This window comes from Zalophus californianus, chromosome 9 (assembly GCF_009762305.2).
Source record: "Zalophus californianus isolate mZalCal1 chromosome 9, mZalCal1.pri.v2, whole genome shotgun sequence".
NCBI lineage: Eukaryota > Metazoa > Chordata > Mammalia > Carnivora > Otariidae > Zalophus > Zalophus californianus.
In genome coordinates, this window is record NC_045603.1 from 128,651,271 (window position 1) to 128,672,335 (window position 21,065).

The window sequence follows — 21,065 nt, forward strand, 5'->3', positions numbered from 1 at the left end:
GTTTCTGGGATGAGCACCATCTAATTTTCAGCAGCTCCAAGCCACCGGCCTGCGTGCCGCCCTCCAGCCGTACCCAGCAGCCCTGCGTAGGAGCAGAAGATGCAGGCAGCTACACTGATGTCCAGTTTTATGTCTGCAGGGCGGATGCAGCGGGCACAGAGGGAAGGATGCTGGTGGGGGAGTGCCAGTGGCCGTCGATGCGGTGCGGCTGGGTAGGGAAGCCCAGGCAGGGGGGCGGTGGGGGTTCCTAACCATGTCAGAGAACTGGAGAGAAAGACATTAGGGGTTGTTGTCAGCCAGGCCGAAGACAGCCTGGAGTGGTGGAGACTAAGACGACAGACCCACAGCAGCTCCAGGAACACCATTCTAGAGAGCGGCCACGGGCAGGAGAGGAGCAAGGCAGACTGGCCGGGACAGAGCGTGAGAGCCTGAGCTACAAAGGAAGCAAGGGATTTTACTTCCAGATGTACAATTAATCATCTGGATGTGGCATCGGGGGATCCAGCAGAATTCTAAATGCCTGCTTCAAAACAGGAACCAGAGACCCTCTCTCCAACCCAGCCATTCCAGTGCCAGCCCCCCTCCCACCATGTGAAATATCGACTTGCATCCATTCATCAGGGCTGCCAACCCAGCTTCAGCACCAACATGTCTTATTTATAAAGCCATGGATTCAAAGAGATAAGACACGGTTTTAGAAACATCATCTTGGGAAATGGAGAGACTTAGCTAGCAAATGCAGAAAACCCAACAGATTTCTAACATCTGTGCTTATGTCATGGGGATTTACACTGAGAAAATGGGGAGCAGCAAAAGAAACACGAGACCATGGGATTTTAGACCAGAGGCCACAAGCTCGTCTTAAACAAGTGAACAAACACGAGTAAGAACCCCTCCATGTTACAGGTAGAGCCAGAGAGACCAGACGCTGAGCATTCACAGCGCCCATCGGAGGCAGAAAGGAGCCTGGAACCCACACCTTGGGATCCTTGTCCAATGCTCTTCCCATTGCACAGCATTCCTAAATAAATTTCTTAACTAATCCCTTTGAGATCTCCCTCAAACCTCCTTCCAGATGCCTGACACCATGTCCCACATGGGAACATGAGGGGTTTTACACCTAATAATCCCACCTTTCCTCAGGACACAATCTGAAAACCATTTGCATTTTCATGATTCTAATGAAGGGGCAGTGATTTCCTCAAAAGGACAGAAGTTGGAGTTGGATTAGATGATTTCCAAGCTCCTGGACTGGAAAAACAAATATTGTTAAAATGTGTATACTACCCAAAGCAATCTACACATTTAATGCAGTCCCCATCGAAATACCAACAGCATTTTTCACAGAACTAGAACAAAGAATCCTAAAAGTTGTATGGAACGACAAAAGACCCTGATGAGCCAAAGCAATCTTGAAAAAGAAAGCAAAGCTGGAGACATCAGAATTCTGGACTTCAAGTGACGTACAAAGCTGTAGTGATCAAAACAGTATGGTACTGGCACAACAATAGACAGATCAATAGCTCAGAATAGAAAACCCAGAAATGAGCCCACAACTATATGGACAATTAATCTTTGACAAAGCAGGAAAGAATATTCAATGGGAAAAAGTCTCTTCAACAAATGGTGTTGGGAGAACTGGACAGCCACATGCAAAAGAATGAAACTGGACCATTGTCTGACACCATACACAAAAATAAATTCAGAATGGATTAAAGGCCTCAGTTTGAGACCTGAAACCATAAAAATCCTAGAAGACAACACAGGCAGTAGCTCTTTGAAATCAGCCGTAGCAACTTCTTTCTAGATATGTCTCCTGAGGCAAGGGAAACAAAAGCAAAAAATAAACTTGGGACTCATCAAAATAAAAAAGCTTCTGCACAGTGAAGGAAACAATTGGCAAAACTAAAAGGCAACCTGTGGAGTGGGAGAAGATATTTGCAAATATCAGATAAACGATTAGTATCCAAAATATATAAAGAACTTATGCAACTCAACACCCCAAACCCAAATAATCCAATTAAAAAGTGAACAGACATTTCTCCAAAGCAGACATCCAGATGACCAACAGACATATGAAAAGAGGCTCAACATCACTCATCATCAGGGAAATGCAAATCATAACAACGAGATACCACCTCACACCTGTCAGAATGGCTAAAATCGACAACACAAGAAACAACAGGTGTTGGTGAAGATGTGGAGAAAAAGAAACCCTGGTATATTGTTGGTGGGAACGCAAACTGGTGCAGCCATTGTGGCAAACAGTATGGAGGTTCCTCAAAATGTTACAAATAGAACTACCTTATGATCTAGCAGTCGCTCTACAGAGTGTTTACCCAAGGAATACAAAAACACTAATTCGAAGGGATACATGCTCCCCGATGTTTATAGCAGCATTATTTACAATAGCAAGATATGGAAGCGGCCCAAGTGTCCATGGATTGATGCGTGGATAAAGAAGAAGTGGTATACATACACAATGGAATATTACTCAGCCATAAAAAGAATGAAATCTTGCCTTTTGCAACGACACGGATGGAGCTAGAGAGTGTAATGCTAAGTGAAATAAGTCAGTTTGAGAAAGACAAATACCATATGATCTCACTCCTATGTGGAATTTAAGAAACAACCACCATTTCTCCTCCTGACTCAGGGCCCCACTCACGCAGCTCTCCTCTCCTCTGAGAGCCCTTCTGCTGCACCCACTCCCCAACTCCCTGGGGGCCCTGATCTCTTTCAGCACAGGGCCACTCACACCCATCCTGCACCTGCTGCAGAGATGCAGAGGTGCTTCTTCTGACAGTCACATGCAGGGCTGGCCACATAATCTGCGGGGCCCAGCGCAGAATAAAAATGTGCACTCCTTATGCAAAAAGCAGGAAAAAATTAGTTTCCTTTCTTATACTATCTCTCACTCAACCTGTCATGGTGCTTTTTAATCTGTTGTTTAAGGTCACGCTCCCTTGGTCATGCAGATACTCGCCTGCAGGCTACATGCAGACCCCCGTGGCCCCTGGGGGACCGGCCCACACTTGTGCGCTGTGTTCACGCATCTGATCCAACCCCCCGCACGAGTGCCCAGGTCCCCACCGGGTGGAACTAGGGGAGTGGCTGGCCAAGAACCTCTCCTGGAGGGTAGCAGAAGGTGGAACCTGAAGTCCCTTGGACTTCACTGACAAAACACAGATTCAAAAATTAAATTACTAAGACCATGGCAAGTGCAAAGCATTAATCCCCAAGTGTGGGACCCTCCTGAGTGTGGGGCTCTGTGTGACTACACAGGTCGTACACCAGTGAAGTCAGGCCCGATCACGTGGCTTCCCCCAACCCGCTCCCACCGGGTCTCTGCTCAAATGTCCAAATGTTATCAGAGAAGTCTCCCCTGACCATTTTGTATGAGATAGCAAGCCACCTACCTGACTTTTGGCATTCCGCATCTCCCTCACTTTTGTCATTTTTCTCAGTAGACTTTGTCATTACCCAATAGATACTTATTTTATTAATTGTTTTTCCATTGTCTATGCCTTCTGCTGCCGTGTAATTCTTCTATAAGAGAAGGGAGTCCGTTTTATTCATGTCTGTATCTCCACTGGCTAATCATGCCAGACACATGGCAAGGGCTCCGTAACTACTTGTTGAGTAAATGAATGAATGGTTATCATGATGCATAACGATCGTTGCAGACAAAAAATGTTGCGGAATTTCAGGAAAGGGCAAAAGAGCCCCTGGGATTACAGAGGGTGCAGCTCATATTTTAGAGGGGAATGATTAAAATCCACAACTGCATTCTTCAAGGTCTATGCAGGATGCTCTGGATCCTGGGGAGGGCCCCAGTGGAGGAGACACCCTCGGGGAAAAGGTGATTAGGACCTAGCTGATGGCTATGCTGGCCTGGGTGGGGCTGGGGGTGAGGGCGGACTGTGCTCCAAGTTGAAGGACTGGTACAAAGACAGGCCTTGTAAGGAGCCTGAGTGGGACCGTGAGGGGTTGACTCTGATGCTCTGAAAGAAAAGAAAGGATCTAGATACCTGACAAAATAAAAAGAACATTATTGAAACTGGGAAAACATGAGAGCCAACCTGAGGTTGGAGTGTACACATGCTATTTACAGGGCATGAGGAAATTGGTTTAGCCAGAGTGGAGAGCCTGTTTCTTTTAGTAAGTCATCAGATAGAATGGCAGTTCAGGAGCATCTCAAACCAAAAGGTGTCCTCTGATATATTCAGAAATGTATTCCTGCACAGGCATGTTCTGTTTTGTGTGTGTGTGTGTGTGTGTGTGTGTGTGTGTGGTTTTACAAGCCCTGTTTTTATCTACTTAGGAAATTAGAAGCGATGAAGTTCATGGTGATACCTTCTGGATTTTTAATTTTAAAAACAAGCCTCAGCTTGCTGGCTTTAGAGCATTACATGTTTCCTTAAATCAAATAAATATTTGTACAACATATAAGTTAATAAATGGATAATTTCTGAAATTGATGCTTCATATTCTACACATGACTCTACTCTTTATGAACTTTTATGGATTCTCATACTTATTTGAGTACTAATAACCAGTTGTTCCATATCAAAATTTTTACAATTGTAGGGGAGGTAGGCGGGGGAAATGGGTGAAACTGGTGAAGGGGATGAAGAGTACACTTATCACAATGAGCACTGAGTACTGTATAGAATTACTGAATCACTATATTGTGCACCTGAAACTAATATAACACTGTATGGTAACTCTACTGGAATTAAAATAAAAAACTATTTAAAAAACCCCAAAACAACAACAACAACAAAATGTTTACAATTGTTCTATAATGTATGGGATATTTAAATTGCGCATTCTTTAAAGAACTCATTAGAAATTTAATAGAAGATGTTAAATCTCATCCAAATTGGAGAGAATGGACAAGATGATGTTTAGAAAGGTACTGTGAAAATCTTTAAGTCAAAAGTGATTCTATTAAAAACATGGTTATAAAAAGTAAAAACCGGGGGCGCCTGGTGGCTCAGTTGCTAAGTGTCTGACTCTTGGTTTCAGCTCAGATCATGATCTCAGAGTAGTGAGATCGAGCTCCTCATGAGGCTCCGTGCTCAACATGAAGCCTGCTTAAGATTCTCTCTCTCCCTCTCTGCTCTCTTTCTCTCTTTCAAAAAAAAGTAAAAACTATTACAAAAGGAGAATATTATACAATGATAAGAGGGTCAATTCACCAAGAAGACACAAGCACCATACATGCAGGGAACATCAGAACTCCAAAATACATGGAGCAAACACAGAATTGCAAGGAGAAAAAGACAGCTCTATAAAAATAGTAGGAGACTTCCAAACTCTAATCTCAATAGCAGATAGAACAACCAGACAGAACATCAGTTAGGAAATCGAGGACATGAACAACACTAAAGACCAGTTGGACCTAACAGACACACACAGAATGCCATCCAACAAGAGCAAAATACATGTTTTTCCCAAGTTCACGCGGAACATTTTTCACCATATGCTAGGCAAAGAAACAAGCCTTAATAATTTTTGAAAGACTGAAAATCATACAAAGTATCTTTTCCAAGCACAGTGGAAGGAAACTAGAAAATCAATAGCAGAAAGAAAACTGGAAAATGCACAAAAACATAGAAATTAAACAATACTTTCTTAAACAGCCATGGGGTCAAAGAAGAAATCACAGGGAAATGAGAAAATATCTTGAGACAAATGAAAATGAAAACACAGCATATCAAAACCTATGGGATGCAGCAAAAGCAGTGCTAAGAGGAAAATTCAGTCATAAATCCTTACATTAAAAGAGAAGAAAGTTCTCAGAAAACGTGATTGTATATTAGAAATTTCATAGACTTGAACTTGGTTAAAGTGGTTTATGTTTATAATGGACCTTGGTTTTCTTTTTTCTTTACTTTCTTAGCTCTCTAAGGCCTTTACATATATTCAGTGGGTTTTCCAGTGGCAGGAGGAAAAAAAATAACAACACATACTAAATTATTAGCTTGGAGGACGACAAAGCAGCAGCAGAGCACAAAGTGCTGAACTCCACCCCCAAGACTGGACCCCTTACAGACTGGACCCCACCACAGACAACCCTCATAGACTGGACACTGCCCCCAAAAGACTGGATCCCTTACAGTTTGGAGCCCCATGGACTGAACTCCTCACAGACTGAGCCCCCTCATAGACAGGACCCCTCACAGACTGGACCCCCTCACAGACTGGACCCCCTCACAGACTGGACCCCCTCACAGACTGGACCCCTCACAGACTGGACCCCCTCACAGACTGGACCCCTCACAGACTGGACCCCTCACAGACTGGACCCCCTCACAGACTGGACCCCTCACAGACTGGACCCCCTCACAGACTGGACCCCCTCACAGACTGGACCCCTCACAGACTGGACCCCTCACAGACTGGACCCCCTCACAGACTGGACCCCTCACAGACTGGACCCCTCATAGACTGGACCCCCTCACAGACTGGACCCCTCACAGACTGGACCCCTCACAGACTGGACCCCCTCACAGACTGGACCCCCTCACAGACTGGACCCCCTCATAGACTGGACCCCCTCACAGACTGGACCCCTCATAGACTGGACCCCCTCACAGACTGGACCCCCTCAGAGACTGGACCCCTCACAGACTGGACCCCCTCACAGACAGGACCCCTCACAGACTGGACCCCCTCACAGACAGGACCCCTCACAGACTGGACCCCCTCACAGACAGGACCCCTCACAGACTGGACCCCCTCACAGACTAAACCCTCATGTCCCACCCAGGTTCCTTACTACTCCTTGTATCAGCCCTTCAGCCTGGAACACAGACCCCACCACACCTACACCCAGCACATCCATCTGGCTTGTCCTCATCACCCTCTACCCAAGGGTATCTCCTCTACACAGCCCTCCCTGTGACCCAGAGTCCCTGCACAATCCCCAAGGGGTGCAGTGGTTGTGTGTCATGATGGCTCCTCCACAAAGAAAACCACTGGAGAGACCAGCTGTGCCCCCAACCCCTTCCCACCCACCCAATACTAAACAAAAGTCACTGGTCCCTAGGTTCTCAATTAGTGTCTGTTGTGAACAAAGATAAGATTTTGGAAATTTATATGTAAATATATTAAGGTATCATAGGCAGAACCACTTTTGACTTCATTATTATGCTTGGCTACTTAAAAAAAACTTTCTATTGGGAGTAATAATTTGTGTTCTAATTACAAGTGTTTGTGGGAACACACTGCCTGAATTACGAATACAATATCCACATGAAGCTAACACTGGCAACCCCCACAAACAGGGAATGGTTCAAACAGCCTTCTGCAGATGCCAATGGAGTAGATAAACCACATTTTTCTCTTGGAAGTACATACATTTTCATGTCCTGAACCATGCAGGAATCTAAAATTCTTTAAAGAAAGTGCATTTAATTATTAGTGTTTAGAGCTCAGCAGGTTACTTCTACATATCTTAATACTATCATGAAATGAAAGAAATATTAGAAATATTTGTATCTTATGTGGAATATACATAGTGCAACATATCATTATATTGGTAAAGCATGCTCATCTATTCCTTCATTGATTGACAAAATTATTTAAGAAAGAAACATGATCATTGCTGTGTATGTTGAGATTAGTTTAGTGATTTCCTGTGATATTATTTAGTAAACTTTTCCCCTCACAAAACATGACAAAGTACAGAGCATTTAGCTCTGCTTTTAAAATTTATTGAATCATAAATCAATAAGAATTTTTTCCAAGTAAACCAAACTATTCACATTAGTATTACCTACAAGATTTTTACCTAGAAAATATCACCAGTGTTGTATTATGCTGGTTAAGTGCATTCCCTGGGTCACTTACTGGCTTGGGTAAATGATCCAACCTCCCTGCTCAGGTTCTTCTTGTAAAATTGGGATAAAAGTGGCTCCTCGGGGGCACCTGGGGGGCTCAGTTGGTTAAGCGTCTGCCTTCAGCTCAGGTCATGAACCCAGGGTCCTGGGATGGAGCCCTGCGTTGGGCTCCCTGCTCAGCGAGGAGTCTGCTTTTCCCCTCTCCCTCTGCCCCCTCCCTGCTTGTGCTCGCTCTCTCTCTCTCTCTCTCTCTCTCTCACTCACTCTTTCTCTCTCTCAAATAAATAAATAAAATATTTTTTTAAAAAGTGGCTCCTAAGTTTTTTGTAAGGGTTAAATGAGTGAATACATGTTAACCATTATCCCTTTTATATGTAATTGTACTGACTGAACAAATACGTATTAAATGCCTACCATACCGTGTGAGCACTGTTCTAGCCGAGAACAAAGGGGAGAGATGTTTTCCGAGGGAGACGAGTGCTACAGAGAAAAATCAAGTTGGGGGAGGGGACAGGGAATGAATGTGAGCGCGGCAGGAGTTGGTGGGAGAGTGTCTATCTCATGCAGGGGATCTGGGGAACATCTCAAGGAGAAGGTGCTATCTGGCAAAATTTTGAATATTTCCTTCATTCCATGAGAGCATTAAGTTCCCTAAGGGAAAGCGTTCCAAGCAGAGAGAATGCAAGGACAAAGGCCCACGGTGGTGCAGGCCTCGCACCTTTGAGGACCAGCAAGGAGGCCAGGGTGGCAGCAGGTGAATGAGATCATGAGAGAGACGGGGGAAATGAGGACAGAGGTGACCAGGGGCGCAGGACACACAGTGTCCTGGAGATCGCCCTAAGGACTTGGTCTTTTACCCTGAGATGGGGAGCAAATGGGAGTTTTCAAAACAGAGGCACAGCAAAATCCGGCTGTGCTGCTAAGAAAGAAGTGCGGTGGGGAAGGTTGTGGGGAGAAGGCTAAGTTTTATGGATGCTGGTGGCTTGAGTCGGGGTGGTAGCTGCGGAGGGGATGGGACAGTGGTTAGATTGTCAACAGTCCCAAGCTGGGACCACGGGAATTGCCAATGGACAGGACTGCGGGGCAGAAGAGCAAAAGATGAGTCAAGGATGACTGCGGCTTTTGGCCTGAGCAACGTAGAAAAACAGAGTTGCCATTTGCTAAGACGAGCTAGACAGCAGGAGAAGCAGATTTTGTGTAAAATTCAGGAGTTTATTTTGGAGCTGGTAAGTGAGTGATGCTTATTACACAGCCAAGTGGAACTCTTGAGCAGAAAGTTGGATATACATGCATGGTTTCAGGGGAGGAGTCCAGGCTGATGATAGAAAGTTGGGAGTGACCCATATATAGAAATTTAAGTCTTCCTGAAAATATGATATAATTCAATAGGGAATATAATATTTTTTTAGGGAAAAAAAGTCATTCTGATATATCCTTTGACTTGTACCAGCCCGAAATATATTTTACAGCCTACCCTAGAATAGACATCAAAGGGGAGGAGTTGAGGGGTGTCCTTTATCATCTCCAAATATGTGGGCTGATATTCCATAACCAATGAGGAATAAAGTCTAAACAAACAGACTTTTCATCTGTAACTTATCTCAATGTCACACTGACCTTATACTAGAGTCTCAAGAAGAAGGGTCCAAAAATTACCATTCTGGAAAAAAATATCATTCTCCAAAAACCCAAATAAAATTGTAAATATAGACCACTATAAACAATCAAATCTCTTCTGCTATAGCAGCAAAGGAACAAATATGCTACAGTACTCAGAATCGAAATAGCAATTAGCTAAGTAACAAAATTAGGGTGCTGAGCATCCCCCTGTTATATCTGAGCATCAGTGCCCAAGATGATGTTTCCTAGGAAACCAAAAACCTCCCCGGCACAAATGTTGTGAAAATTAAGTCCCCCCAAATGTTGCCTTCTAGACACTCCCCAAGTATTTACAAACAAAATCAATCAAACCAAGTCAGTTAAAAAAAGAAAGTATTTCAGAATAAATTTAACAAAGATATAGAAGACTTACACACTGAAAACTATATAACATTAAGAGAAATGAAAGATCTAAATAAATGAGGGATTGACCATGTTTATGGGTTGAAACACTTGATTTTTTTAAGTTGTCAGTTGGTTCCAAACTAATATACAGATTCAATGCAATCCCAAACAAATTCCCACAAGCTTTTCTGCAAAATAAAGAAATAAAAAGATAAACTGATTCTGACATTCATATGAAAATGCAAACAATATAGAATACCCAGAGCAATTTTTAAAAAGATTTATTGATTTATTTGAGAGAGAGACACAGAGAGAGAGAAGCAGACTCCCCACTGAGCGCAGAACCCAACACGGGCCTCGATCCCATGACCCTGAGATCATGACCTGAGCCGAAATCAGGTCAGATGCTTAACTGACTGAGCCATGCAGGCACCCCTATAACCCAAAGCAATTTTAAGAAAATACTAACAAAGTTAGAGGACTATGATACCTGATTTCAAGACTTACTAGAAAGCTATAGTAAATGAGATGCTATGGTATTGACAAAAGACAGATATATAGAATAATGGAATAGAATGAGTCCAGAAATCAAATCAGCCTCATATGGTCAATTGATTTTTGACAGGTACCGAGGCAATGAATTGAGAAAAGAAAAGTCTTTTTAACAAATGGTGCTGAAAATCGGATATTCCAATGGAAAAATAAAAAGAGTATCATCTTTACTTCACACCATACATCAAAATCAACTTGATGTTGGTCTTACAACAGATGTAAGTAGAAAAACTAAAACTATACAACTCCTAGAAGAAAAGAACATTTGCAAACTTAGGGTAGGCAAAGACTCCTCATACAGGACACAAAGAGCACAAACCATAAGAGAAAATAAATCGATGAGTTGAACTTTATCACAATTAAAACATTTCCTATTCAAAAGGTGCCATGAAGAATTAGGTGTTGGTTTCTTGGATATGATGCCAAAAGCATAAGTGACAAAAGAAAAAAATAAGCTGAACTACGTCAATATTAAAAACTTTGGGGTTACAAGCGATATTACTGACAAAGTAAAAGGACAACCCACAGAACAGGAGAAAATATCCTAATGTATGTCTAAGAAGGGACTTATAGTAGAATATAACAAGAAGTCTTACAGCTCAAAAACAAAAGGCAACCAACCAATTTAAAAATGCATAAGGTATTGGAATAGATATTTCTTTAAACAGATACACAAGTGTCCTATAAGCACATGAAAAGATGATCAACATCATTAGTCATCAGGGAAATGTAAATCAAAACTGCAATGAGATATCACTTCACACCCACAAGGATGGCTATCAACAGAAAGACAAAAAATAAACAAGTCTTGGAGAGGGCGTGGAGACACCGGAATCCTGACGCACTGCTTGTGGGATCGTAAAATGGTGCAGTCTCTTTGGAACAGAGTTCAGAAGTTCCTCAAAATGTTCAACATAGAGTTACCATTTGACCCAGCCGTTCCACTCCTAGGTATACACCCAAGGGAAATGAAAACATTCAGTCACACAAAAATTTGTACATGGAAATGTCTAGCATCATTATCATTAATAGCTGAAAAGTATTAACAACCTAAATGTCCATCAACCAATGAATGGATAGATAAAATATGATATATCCATACAGTGGGGATATTAGTTGGCCATAAAAGGGAATGAAGTATCAACACATGCTACAACATGGATAAATCCTGAAAACATGGAGCCACATGAGAGAAGACAGTCACCAAAGACCACACATCGTCTGATCTAGAACAGGTAAACCCATGGGAACAGAAAGTAAGAGGCTGGGGAGAGACGAACTGAGAGTCACTGCTAATGGGTATGGATCTTTTGAAGTTGTTCTCCTTTAGAACATAAAGTGTTCTAAAATTAGACTGTGCGATGGCTGTTCAACCCTGTGACTAAAACAAAAACCTCTGAATTGTACACTTTAAATGCATGAATTGTATGGCATGTGGACTATATCTCAAGAAAGCTAGTTTTTAAAAAAGCCTCCATTAAGAAAACAAAAAAAGCAAGCTACAGAATGGGAGAAAAATTCATATTACCTATATTTGACAAAACATGATAAAGAACACTTACAACCCAATAATATGATGATAAACAATCCAATAAAAAGTGAGCAAAAGATCTGAAGAGACATTTTACCAGAGAAGATATGCAAACGGCCCATCAGGATATAAGAAGGTGATCACCATCATTTATCAGCAGGGAAATGCAAATTAAAACTACCGGGAGACACCCATTAAATACATTTTTTTAAAGATTTTATTTATTTATTTGACAGAGAGACAGCGAGAGAGGGAGCACAAGCAGGGGGAGTGGGAGAGGGAGAAGCAGGCTTCCCGTGGAGCAGGGAGCCCGATGCGGGGCTCGATCCCAGGACCCTGGGACCACACCCTAGCCAAAGGCAGACGCCTAACAAATGACTGAGCCACCCAGGCGCCCATGACTACACACCCATTAAAATGGCTAAAATTGAAAACACAAAGTATGAAGTGTTGATAGGAATGTACAGTAACAAGAACTTACATACACTGTTGACAAAAATGTAAAATGGTAAAACCACTTTGGAAAACTGACAGTTTCTTAAAAAGTTTAACCTAACCCCTACTTTACAGCCCCCTCATTCTGCTCCTAGGTCTTCACACAAACAGAGACCCACACCAAGGCTGTCCATGAATGTTCATAGCAGCTTTGTTCATAATAGCCCCCAGACTGGAAATAATCCAAATGTCCAGCAACAGCAAATGGATAAAATGTGGACTAGTTGTAAGGATGGAATACTACTCAGCAATGAAAAAGAACAAACGACGGACCATGCTACCACACGAATGAATGCCAGTAAGTATGAGTGAAATAAGCCAGACACAAAATGTACTGCTATATGATTTCATTCACATAACATTTTAGAAAATGCAAAATCATCTCTAATGAGTATAAATGGTAACTTCCAGTGTCAGGGGTAAGGAAGGGAGCACGTCAAAGGACCAAAGGGATCTCTGGGGTGAGGGAAATTTTCTGGTTTTGATTATGGCAATGGTTTGGGCCATATGATTCGCTCTCACATTCATCACTGAATTGTTCACTTTAAATAGGTGCATTTAATTGGATGTAAATTATACCTCAACAACGTTGATTTTTTAAAAAAGGAATGAACTAGAAGGTATTATGCTGAGCGAAATAAGTCAATCAGAGAAACACAATTATCATATGATCTCACTGACATGAGGAATTTGAGAAACAAGGCAGATGATCACAGGGGTAGGGAGGGGAAAAATGAAACAAGACATAACCAGAGAGGGAGACAAACCATAAGAGACTCTTAATCTCGGGAAACAAACTGAGGGTTGATGGAGTGGAGGGGGGTGGGAGGGATGGGGTGGCTGGGTGATGGACTTTGGGGAGGGTATGTGCTATGGTGAGCACTGTGAATTGTGTAAGACTGACGAATCACAGATCTGTACCTCTGAAACAAATAATACATTATATGTTAATAAAAAAAATAAAAAACTAATAAAAAATTTAAAAAGGAATGACAACCAATGGAAAAAGAATTTATATACAAGTTAACAGCTGACAATTAGCAAATCCAAGATTTGTGTAAATAGCGCCTCTAAACTTCTCAACAGTGCACGTAGATCGTGTTCTCCTTAAACACTTTAAACATTCCTTGCCTCTAGATCTGGATTTTGTCACCAACTCGCCTCACAAACCTCACATGGTACCCCCAAGAGTTAATTCTAGCCCAGCTCCTCTGGGTTATTACAAATTCTGAGTGAACATGACCCATATTGAGGAGGTTTTAGGATAACTGCGAGAGAGAGGGTAAATCCCTGATAGAAAAGCTCGGTGAAGGGGTGGGGACAGCTGTGCCCCAAGAAGACTTCCAAACTTTGTCCCCAGGTTTGTTCCATTCCAGACACTCTTATGCTCTCATGCTGACCTATCTTTACATAAACTGCTGCTGGTTAGGATGCAATCAAGTTGCTTAGAAAGTTAGAATTTAAATCTACTTGAACTTCATCTCATAAAACGAAAGACCATCTGCAGAGATACTAATGAAACAAGACAGATGTCCATAAAGAAACAGTCTGTATTGAGGACCTATTTATGGCACTCTTTATTTGTAATACATTTTTATTTTTTATACATTTTTCTCAGTCAGTACTCCCTATAACCTTCTAATGTAAATATGATGAGGAGGAGGATGTCAATATTATTATTTCTTTCCATTAAGGAAACTGATATTCAGAAAGGCCCAGTTATTTGTCCAAATTCACCCAGCTAGTAAGAGGCAGAGCTGAGATTTACATAAGGGGGATGCTTTCAACTGATTTATTTAGTGACAGATCCACAAACAGAGAAGTTAAACAAGTGAATACATATGGCACTGGATTCTAGTACTAATGCTTTTTCTTTCTTTCTTTCCTTTCTTCTTTCTTTCTTTCTTTCTTTCTTTTTTCTTTTCTTTCTTTCTTTCTTTCTTTCTTTTTTCTTTTCTTTCTTTCTTTCCTTTCTTTCTTTCTTTCTTTCTTTTCTTTCTTTTCTTTCTTTCTTTCTTTTCTTTCTCTCTTTTATTTTTTGCATCACCCATAAAAGACACACATTTAAATATACTACTGACATTGTATAAACTGTGGGGTTTTTTCTTGTCATTAAAATGTCATATTCTTCCTACTGGGAAGTCAATATTTGGTGAGAAAGTGGTTCACCTGCTTCTTTAAGAGGAACCTCTACTGTTAAAAAGAAAACCAAAATGGCACCACTTAGGTTAAGGCCCCAAGTCGATAAACCAAGACTTAATACATAACCTAATGGCAGTTTCAATCCCCCAGGAATGTAATTTTGAAATAGTCAATATAGAATTTCCTGGTCAATACTAGGAAATTTACTGATAGACCCCCTCTATTCCCTTTAGGAGGGCAACCTTGCCTAAACAATGCATTCTTTGCTAATAAATTCCTTTATCCCCCCTTTGTCAATGCTCTCTCTTTGCCTTTAAAAACCTTTCCTTTGTTTAGCTCGGTGGAGCTCTCTACTTGCTAGATGGGATGCTTGCCCAACTTATGAATCATTTAATAAAGCCAACTAGATCTTCATATTTACTAGGTTGAATTTTGTTTTTTAACACTATATAAAATAAAGTCACAAGAGCCTGCTAGGGAGCATCCCAAATTTGGTGAGAGCTATTGCTCTCAAGGAAGAACCAGGATGTGGCAAATTATAAAACAAACTATTGCAAGGAACTAGGAAAGACGGCATTTAGGTAATCGGAAATTAATGAGGAACCAGCAGTCAAAACTGCTTAAACCACCAGTCTCATGGCTGACACTAACACCCAAAGCTATAAAACTGGTCACTGATGTGGGAAACACAGGCAAAATAAAAAAAAAAAATTATATTTCCTTACTACTTACAGCCCATTGACAAGTCCTTAGAACAGGCAGTGACATTCGTCTAGGAACTCAGCTGCCTGGATGTTAATACTTTGCTTAGGGCAAGAGGCAATCTTAGCCCAATGCCCCCAGATCCTGGAAGTCTACATTAACATTATAAAAATTCCTTTGGAAACTTCCTTTGTCTCTACCCTCCCAAGATACATGTTGGCAATCATTCTCCAAGCATACGGCCCACTGATAGACATCTGAAGAGTCTCATGACTGAGTTTTTACTAAACAGTCATAAATGACCTTTTCCTAACAATAGCCAGCCCCCTCAGGATCCTGGAAACCTTGTTTCCAAAATACCTTGGAGGCTTGTGCTGTCCCTAACCCCTTCCCAACTTGAAAGTATATAACGAGTCAACCGTCACAACCCCAGGGTAGTTCTTTCTGCCCAGGGGTCCTATCCGGTGCTTTAATAAAACCACCTTTCTGCATGAAAGACATCTGAAGAATTCCTTCTTGGCCTTCAGCTCTGAACCCCAACATTTTCCTACATCAGTCATCACCTAGGACTGTCACTTGACAGAGAAAAATCGTCCACATGCTTCCAGTCTGGATACTTTTAAAAATGTTCGTATAAAAATGTCCTACAATGTCCTATAAAAACTCTCATGATGAAAGAAAGAAAGAAAAGAAAGAAAGAAAGAAAGAAAGAAAGAAAGAAAGAAAGAAAGAAAGAAAGAGAAAGAAAGAAAGAAAGAAAGAAAGAAAGAAAGAAAGAAAGAAAGAAAGAAAGAAAGAAAGAAGAAAGAAAGAAAGAAAGAAAGAAAGAAAGAAAGAAAGAAAGAAAGAAAGAAAGAAAGAAAGAAAGAAAGAAAGAAAAAGAAAGAAAGAAAGAAAGAAACAACCTACTAGTTGGGAGGGGAGGCTAATTTCATTTAACGGTTTATATGTTATGTTACATGTGTCTTACATGTTCGGGTCAAGGTTCAAATTGAATATTCAGCTTTCTTATTTCCTCCCTCTTCTGGTAACTTCCAGCATTTACTGGAATGCAGAAATCATCTGCAGGGGGTGACAATGTCAAGGTCCGAACCCAACTAGACTTGTCTCACGCCTGGCACAAGATCCAGTTCAGTCCCATGTGCGTTTCTGTGCCGGCAGAGTAGATGGAAGGACGGAGCCCACAGCTACCATCTGCCGCCCTCCCCCAGCATCCCTCGAAATGAAGACAAGGTGGGAGTTTCTCCTAGAGACGGGAGCAGAGTGTCCCTCGCAGTGGGCCCACAGAAGTGTTTTCAGGAAGCAACATGTGGACCTCGCACATGAAAAAGCAAAAGAGACCCCTCGAAGGGAGGCGCCCTGCAACGGCCGCAGCAGGCTCCTCGATGAGGGCAAGAGATCATCAGTCTGGTGCAGTACCTGCAGACCGGCCAGGCCCGCAGACTCTGTGTCCGGCCCGCCGTCTAGAAGGGCACCCCAGCTCCCCAGGGCCCCACTCCCGCTCCTACGGCTCACCTGGCGCGCTACCTCAGTTTCTTTTACTGGCCGGAGGTCCCCACCGCCCCCCGACCCCCTTCCGCACTCCTCAGGCAAAGCAGGTACTTACAGCTGCATGACCAAGTACAAGTGGTTTGGGCTTTCGTAAATGTCCTCCAGGGCGACAATGTTTTCATGCTTAATCCTGAAAGAGAAAAAAGACACACACAAACAGAAGAGTGAGTATAGTGAGGCATGAAAACTTTTAAAAACAGATGTCATTAGCTTCACGGTCATGTCCATGACTCCAGTCCAGGCAGAGGAAAACCAGACTGACCCCTCATTGGGGTCCTAGTCACCACCACTACCAAGGGTCAACTAGACCACTGCAATCAAAATGTGGTTCCCAGACACAGCACGAGCAGGCATCTCCTGATGGGGTGGCTGGGTGATGGACATTGGGGAGGGTATGTGCTATGGTGAGCACTGTGAATTGTGTAAGACTGATGAATCACAGACCTGTACCCCCGAAAAAAATAATACATTATATGTTTAAAAAAAAAAGATAGTAGGAAGGGAAAAACGAAGGGGGGGATATTGGAGGGGGAGACGAACCATGAGAGACTATGGACTCTGAGAAACAAACAGAGAGTTCTAGAGGGGAGGGGGGTGGGGGGATGGGTTAGCCTGGTGATGGGTATTAAAGAGGGCACGTATTGAATGGAGCACCGGGTGCTATACGCAAACAACGAATCATGGAACACTACATCAAAAACTAATGATGTAATGTATGGTGATTAATATAACATAATAAAATAAAATTTAGAAAAAAAGAAATGCAAATTCTCAGGCCCCACCCTGGTCAAACAGATCCTGAATCCCTGAGGGCAGAGCCCAGGAACTGGTTCAGTATGACCCTTAGATGATCTGTAGGCACAAAGCAGAAATTCGGTAGTCAGCCCCGTGATTTTCAAGCTTCAGTGTGCACGCAAGCCAACACGGATTCTGGCTGCCCTGCCCATTTTGGTCCAGTGGGGCTGGGGCAGGCCGGAGCATCTGCATTTCTAACAAGTTCCCAGGAGATGCTGAGGCTTCTGGTCTGAGTCGAGTAGCAAAGTCCTGCCTCCAGAAACGAGAGAGAGGGAAACAGCCTAATGCCAGCCCCTGGAACTACCCATTAAGAGTAGCTTTTGCTCAGAAGATAAGGCTTGCTATTTATTTTAAAGCATTTGAGAGAAGAATCATTTCACTACTCCAAGTACGAGCTAATGAACTCTTACCACAAGTCTTTCACTGAAATGACTGCTGAACCATACAAAAGCAAGCATTCCATATGCAGATTCCCCCAAACCCGAAAGCAGGGACTACTTACTTATTTTGTTTCCCCTCATACCGAGCATCCATCTGCTTAATAAATATCGGCTAAATGAATGAATGATATTTAAAGGCGGTCCCTACTCAACAGCAAGAATCATTATTTACTTAGGGAAAAATGGAGGCAATTTTCCTAAGTGTGAGCTGTCTTTCCCTCAAATAGAAGTTGATAAGGTGGAACAAACCAGAATATTATCTTCCCTCCGAGCAGATGAGAGAAGAGAACAAAACACCTAATGGAGGGCGGCAATGTTTTCCACAGCTCTGATTAGTCAACGCGGGTGTTTGTGGGAGCGGAGATGACAGATTACATGAAATTCACATTTCATCTGACTCCCGTGCGCAGAGCCTAATATTTCCTTGTTAGCAGTGGTTATTTTGCTACCTGAGCAAAATAATACTCAAATTATATAAATAATTTATATAATAATATTATATAGATAATATAATAATAGTATATCATAGGAACCGAGTAAACTATGCTACCAAGGAAACCATGACAAATTAAGTTACGACTGCTGAGATTCTAGACATTTATGGAATAATCATTATTGGATATCCTGAAAGAATTATGACCACAAAAAGTATACAGCATATGGACGGTCCCAGTTTTTTAATTTTTAAAAATTTCCAATTAGAGTCATTTCCAGGGGCACAAATATTTTCTTTTAGTGAGGTTAATTTGGGGGTTCACGAAAAGCTTAGACTTACGGGGGGATATGAAATAGTGGGGTTTACATGAAGGGTTGCTGGATAAAATGTTGGGCACCCGGTTATGTTTAATTCTAGATAAACAACAAATACTTTTTTCAGTGTAAGTACATCCCAAATATTGCACTGTTATTTATGTGACATTCAAAAGTGACTAGGCAGCCTGCATTTTCATGTGCTAAATCTGGCCACCCTGGTTACATAAATCACAGTCAATGAGCCTCTAAACTAAGCTTAGAGATTTGTACGGGCTGTCCCACCTCCCCTCAGAGGTTGAGCCAAGAAGGCTGTTTGAGCCCTGGAGTATAGCCATTAACACAGATTCAACTATATACAAAGAATCAACTCTGTGCAAAGCACTTGCCCAGCCAAAGTAGGAGACTCTAATAAATTAAGAACATAATCCCTTCTTTGGATGCAAGGGATAGGGAAATTAAAGTCTACTTAACCTGCCATTCTTACATGAGTCCTTGCTGTGGCTGGAATGATACCGCTCCTGACTCTCCCCCTCAACTAATAATTCAAGCAGTCAAGCAGTTATCATGTACTGAGTTTCTATGCTGCTTCTGGAAGAATACGAGAAAAATATAAAATAAGATCACCTAGATGGAGAGACCCACGAAGCAGTTAGGAAAAAATTAAATGCTAAACTCTGTAGCATTGCCGTGAAGTTTAGAAAAAAGCAAGACCCAGGATGAGCCAGAAGCACAGCGAAGGCCTCAAAACATGATGGGCATCGTGGTGGATGGGTGATGTTTGAATAAGCATACTGCAGAAATTTCAAAGAAATCCTCACATGGCCTCTGAAATGTCTCTTAAGAAAAGTGGCTTAACTAACTTGGGGATGTTAGAACGTGATAGAAGAAAACATTCTGGCCTCCAACAGCTGTTCTTAGGTACGTTATTCCACCCTCAGACTCTTAAGATATACAAAAACCAAGCTTCAAGTTTTAGCGTTGGGTACCTAGGTTGTCTTTACAAACATCAGAGGAAAATCCCCCCACGGGCGCCCACCATATATCGGGCACTGCACCAGGAGTCCCAAGGGCAGTTAGCCCTCGTGGAGCTCACACAGGTGGGCTTCCAGCTGCAGTAAGGACACCTCCCAGCCAGCCTTTCTTATATGTACCAGGAATCAGCCTCCTTGTAATGAGTGGTGACAGAGAACAAGCTGACACCCTCTTCTCATGCTCCTGCAAATCCTGGAGGGATATAACATCTGCTTAGTGCTCTCTCCTTCTGGCCGACCAGGCCTTCTCCACCATGTTTCATATTACTCTACTACTGCCACTCTCACTGGCCCAAAACTGAGAGCAGTGACCCCAGTATAAATTATAGCACCAAGAATAGGGTATTAAATAAGAGAGGTGAACTATTAACCATCGTGAGTGGATGTTATACTTTTGCAAATAAAGCCTAATATGAGGTTCATTTTTTTTAAAGCAGTTGCTCAACTGTTGGCACCTAAAGAGTATAAGCTCCACAGAGGTGGGGATTTTTAACTATTTTGTTCACTACCGTCTCCCTAATGCCAAGAAAAGTGCACAGCGGGTAGTACTTTCGATACATACTTGTTGAATGAATGAATGAATGAATGAATGAATGAATGAATGAATATTAAGTGTTGGGTCAATTAAATAACCAGATCAGTTTTACCTGAACTTCTACTAAACAAGATCTCCTTTCTTTTTCTGTCTTGAGTTTTGAGCTTCAAGTCTTCCCTTTAGCTTCATTAAATTCAATCGTTTGGGGCTCCATGCGGTGCTTCAGATGATCAAGACTATTCTGAATTTTTATTCTCCCATCTATTATATTTATTGTCCCTCTCAACTTTGGGCCATCTACATATTTTGTTGGTACACATCCGTCCCACAGGTTTTTTTTTGAGAGAGAGAGCAAGAGAGTGCGCATGTGCGAGCAGGGAGGGGCAGAGGGAGAGGGAAAGAGAGAATCTTAAGCAGACTCCATGTCCAGCACAGAGCTCGATACAGGGCTCAACCTCACAACCCTGAGATCATGACTTGAGCTGAAATCAGGAGTCGGAGACTTAACCGACTGAGCCACCCAGGTGCCTCTCAACCCATACGTCTTGATCCAAATTCCTCAAGTCTTAAATGGGAACGTTACCCGTCAGAGCTGGCCCCATCAAGATAACCACGACACGAATCAACTGACTTTCACTGCTATCAAGCTGTACACCCAGCAGGACTATCATCTAGCCCATGTTT

General features: G+C 42.2%; 1 protein-coding gene across 4 annotated transcripts in view; it reads right to left on the reverse strand.

The window, feature by feature from the left end:
- CAMK1D (calcium/calmodulin dependent protein kinase ID) overlaps positions 1–21,065 on the reverse strand; it is a 428,325-nt gene that overhangs the window by 146,290 nt on the left and 260,970 nt on the right. For 3 of the 4 annotated variants that reach the window (XM_027592067.2, XM_027592070.2, XM_027592068.2), the window contains exon 3: positions 16,883–16,957. In XM_027592067.2, coding sequence (XP_027447868.1) covers positions 16,883–16,957 — 75 coding nt within the window. Of the gene's footprint in view, positions 1–16,882; positions 16,958–18,124; positions 18,200–21,065 lie in introns of those variants that run through there. The other variant, XM_027592069.2, reaches the window with a different exon arrangement.